At 37.7% G+C, this 2652-nt stretch overlaps 1 protein-coding gene across 1 annotated transcript; it reads right to left on the reverse strand.

The window, feature by feature from the left end:
* Positions 1-604: 604 nt before the first annotated feature.
* Positions 605-1966, reverse strand: LOC141493769 (olfactory receptor-like protein OLF3). The gene has a single exon (XM_074195105.1). It carries the CDS (start codon positions 1848-1850, stop codon positions 894-896), a length of 957 nt encoding a protein of 318 aa, XP_074051206.1. The 5' UTR covers positions 1851-1966; the 3' UTR covers positions 605-893.
* Positions 1967-2652: the final 686 nt, after the last annotated feature.

The raw sequence follows: 2652 nt of genomic DNA on the forward strand, positions 1-2652 counted from the left end.
GTGCTTTGTTTTTACTTTTTGCCAGTGAGAAGTATGACTGGGAGGAAAAGGGGAAGATGGGGATACAATAGCAAAGAAGGAGACAGAGACAGAGAGAGAGTAAAGTACAGAGAAGAAGGAAAGCCCTGACAGCCATAGGTTGAACCTATAAAATTAAAGAAAAACAAGTTGTACAAAAATAGAGTTCTGCAGTTTTATATAAAAAAAATTTAAGTCTTTCTTTCTTGGCATGTGAGTATATAGACCCAATTTTCCTGTTTTAAACTAGGCTCAATATGTCATTTGCTATTCTGAGAAATTCTTGCTTTTAAATTCATTTTGTTTCAAGAAGAAATTGTTCATTTAAAGAATATGTTCATTTCATTGTGGTAGTATTATGAATAGTAATAAATCTGGCAAATCATAGTGAGAAAATAGAATTTAATATTTTCCATAAGATGTCACTAGTCAATAAACATTTGTTAGGCATCTTCTACTGTGCCAGCCACCATTGTGGTAGGCATCAGGGATATAAATACAAAAAAATACATGTATTCTTACCCTTTCAATAGTTAAAATCTATTAGGAGTAGAAAAATACGAAAGGAGTCTGAAAAGAAGGAAGGATGAGTTACTCTGAGGTGCCCCCACATGGTGGGAGGATGGTAATGTTAGAGAACAAGACAGAAAGCAAAGATGAGAAGATCTGACTTCTGTCCCTGGGAGTTCTTGTTTCCTTCAACATGCTGCTTACTACATCTTTGACCCACCTTTCTTATTGAAAGGGTGCCAGAAAGAGTTCTCTTATCTCTCAAAAGGGAGAAGAGAGACATGTATGCATAGGAAGACAAATTGTTCTTGGTGTACTCAGGTCTGGGTGGCAGGACACAAGACACTGCAGTCTCTTCTGGTGATTTATGAAGGTGTCAGCTTTAACTTTAATTCATAGAATTGTCCTAGAAGTTTCTGCCAGGCTCCCTTCACTTCTTTATTCCTCACACTGTAAATCATAGGGTTCAACATGGGTGTTAATAGTGCATAGAAGAGTGAGATCATCTTCTCCTGAAGGATATTGGGGGTTGAGTGGGGCTGGATATAAGTGAAAATGGCCATCCCGTAGCACAAAGCTACCACTGTCAGGTGGGAGGCACAAGTCTGGAAGGCTTTCTTTCTTCCCTCTGTGGACTGAATCTTCAGAATAGTTGAGATGATCTTGATATAGGACAGCAGAACCAGAAAGAATGGAGTCATGAGTAAGATGATACTGGAAGCCATAATTGCAACCTCATTGGAAGATGTGTCCACACAGGCCAATCTTACTACAGCTAAAAGTTCACATGATATGTGGTCAATGACACAATTCGTACACATGGGAAGCTGGAAAGTGATGGAAGTCTGAATAAGAGAATTCAAAGAACCACCAATCCAGGAGGCAGTTATCAATCTGACACATCGCCCATCATGCATGATGGCTGAATAGCGCAGAGGATTACAAACTGCCACATAGCGGTCATAAGCCATTGTTGCCAACAAGACAAACTCAATCCCACCGAGACCCAGAGAGAAAAATAACTGAGCTGTGCAGCTCAGGTATGGAATTAATTTTTCATCTTCCAAAAAATGAACCAATAACTGGGGGACAATGGTGGTAGCATATGAGACATCTACAAGAGAGAGATTAGTGAGAAAGAAATACATTGGTGTATGGAGGTGACTGTCAAGACAGATCAGAATGATGATAAGGATATTCCCAACAACAGTCAGCACATACATTGCCAGGAATAGGACAAAGAGCAATATCTGAATCTTCCAATCACTAGACAGACCCAGGAGAATGAATGAACTCGTACATGTCTGGTTAACTGTTCCCATTAAATTGTGAAAAATAATCTGTAGAGAAGAGTAGAAAGAACAAGAATTATTTGGTTAGAAAACCAGGTCAATATCCCTTCAAACAATTGTATTATTTTCCCAGTTTGGGTAATTGTATAACTCTATCAACTTGGCCTAGGTAGGACAGTTGCTAAAATTGGGAGCTGTTAAGAAATGGAGTGATCTGTCTTGTGAGGTAAAGAAATCACTTCTTAGCAAAAGCATAAAAATTGTGAGGGTATATAATCAAGGACATTCAGCATTCATGAAGAACTTGAAGAGAAATGCTAAGGATTCTTTTAAATCTAAGATTCACTAACCATGAGTTGAGTATCACTGTGTGCCAATTTAATTCTATTTATTTCCACAGTCTGATCTGCCAACCATGACCTTTTGACCTGTACTTCCAACCTCATTACCTTACATCTCTGAGACCTTCCTCCATCTGTCATTCTATATACATTATCTATATTTTACTCCTTATTAGACTTTCCATTCTGTTTATGAACATGATTGTTTGCCCTAATCTTAAAAAAGAAACAATTCTATAGCATCTGATCATTCTCTCGCCACATTTCTAAAAAGAAAGTTTATATTTCATCACTTCATCACTATACTTCATCATTAAACCTCCAGATCCTGGTAATTTGTCTGCTTTTTCTCCTGTTCTTTTGAATAAATCAGAAAGTCAATATGACTGGATTGATTTGGAGTTTTAAGACCTAGGTTTGAACCCTTACTCATTGTCTTATAATTTGTCTTAGCTTGAGCACATCACTTAACCTCTCTAGTTAGACAGGTT

The sequence above is a fragment of the Macrotis lagotis genome, chromosome 7, assembly GCF_037893015.1.
Source record: "Macrotis lagotis isolate mMagLag1 chromosome 7, bilby.v1.9.chrom.fasta, whole genome shotgun sequence".
Taxonomy (NCBI): domain Eukaryota; kingdom Metazoa; phylum Chordata; class Mammalia; order Peramelemorphia; family Peramelidae; genus Macrotis; species Macrotis lagotis.

What these genes read in the sequence shown, in the direction of transcription:
- LOC141493769 (XM_074195105.1), bottom strand. Translation starts at nt 1,850, where the DNA reads ATGGGAACAGTTAACCAGACATGTACGAGTTCATTCATTCTCCTGGGT.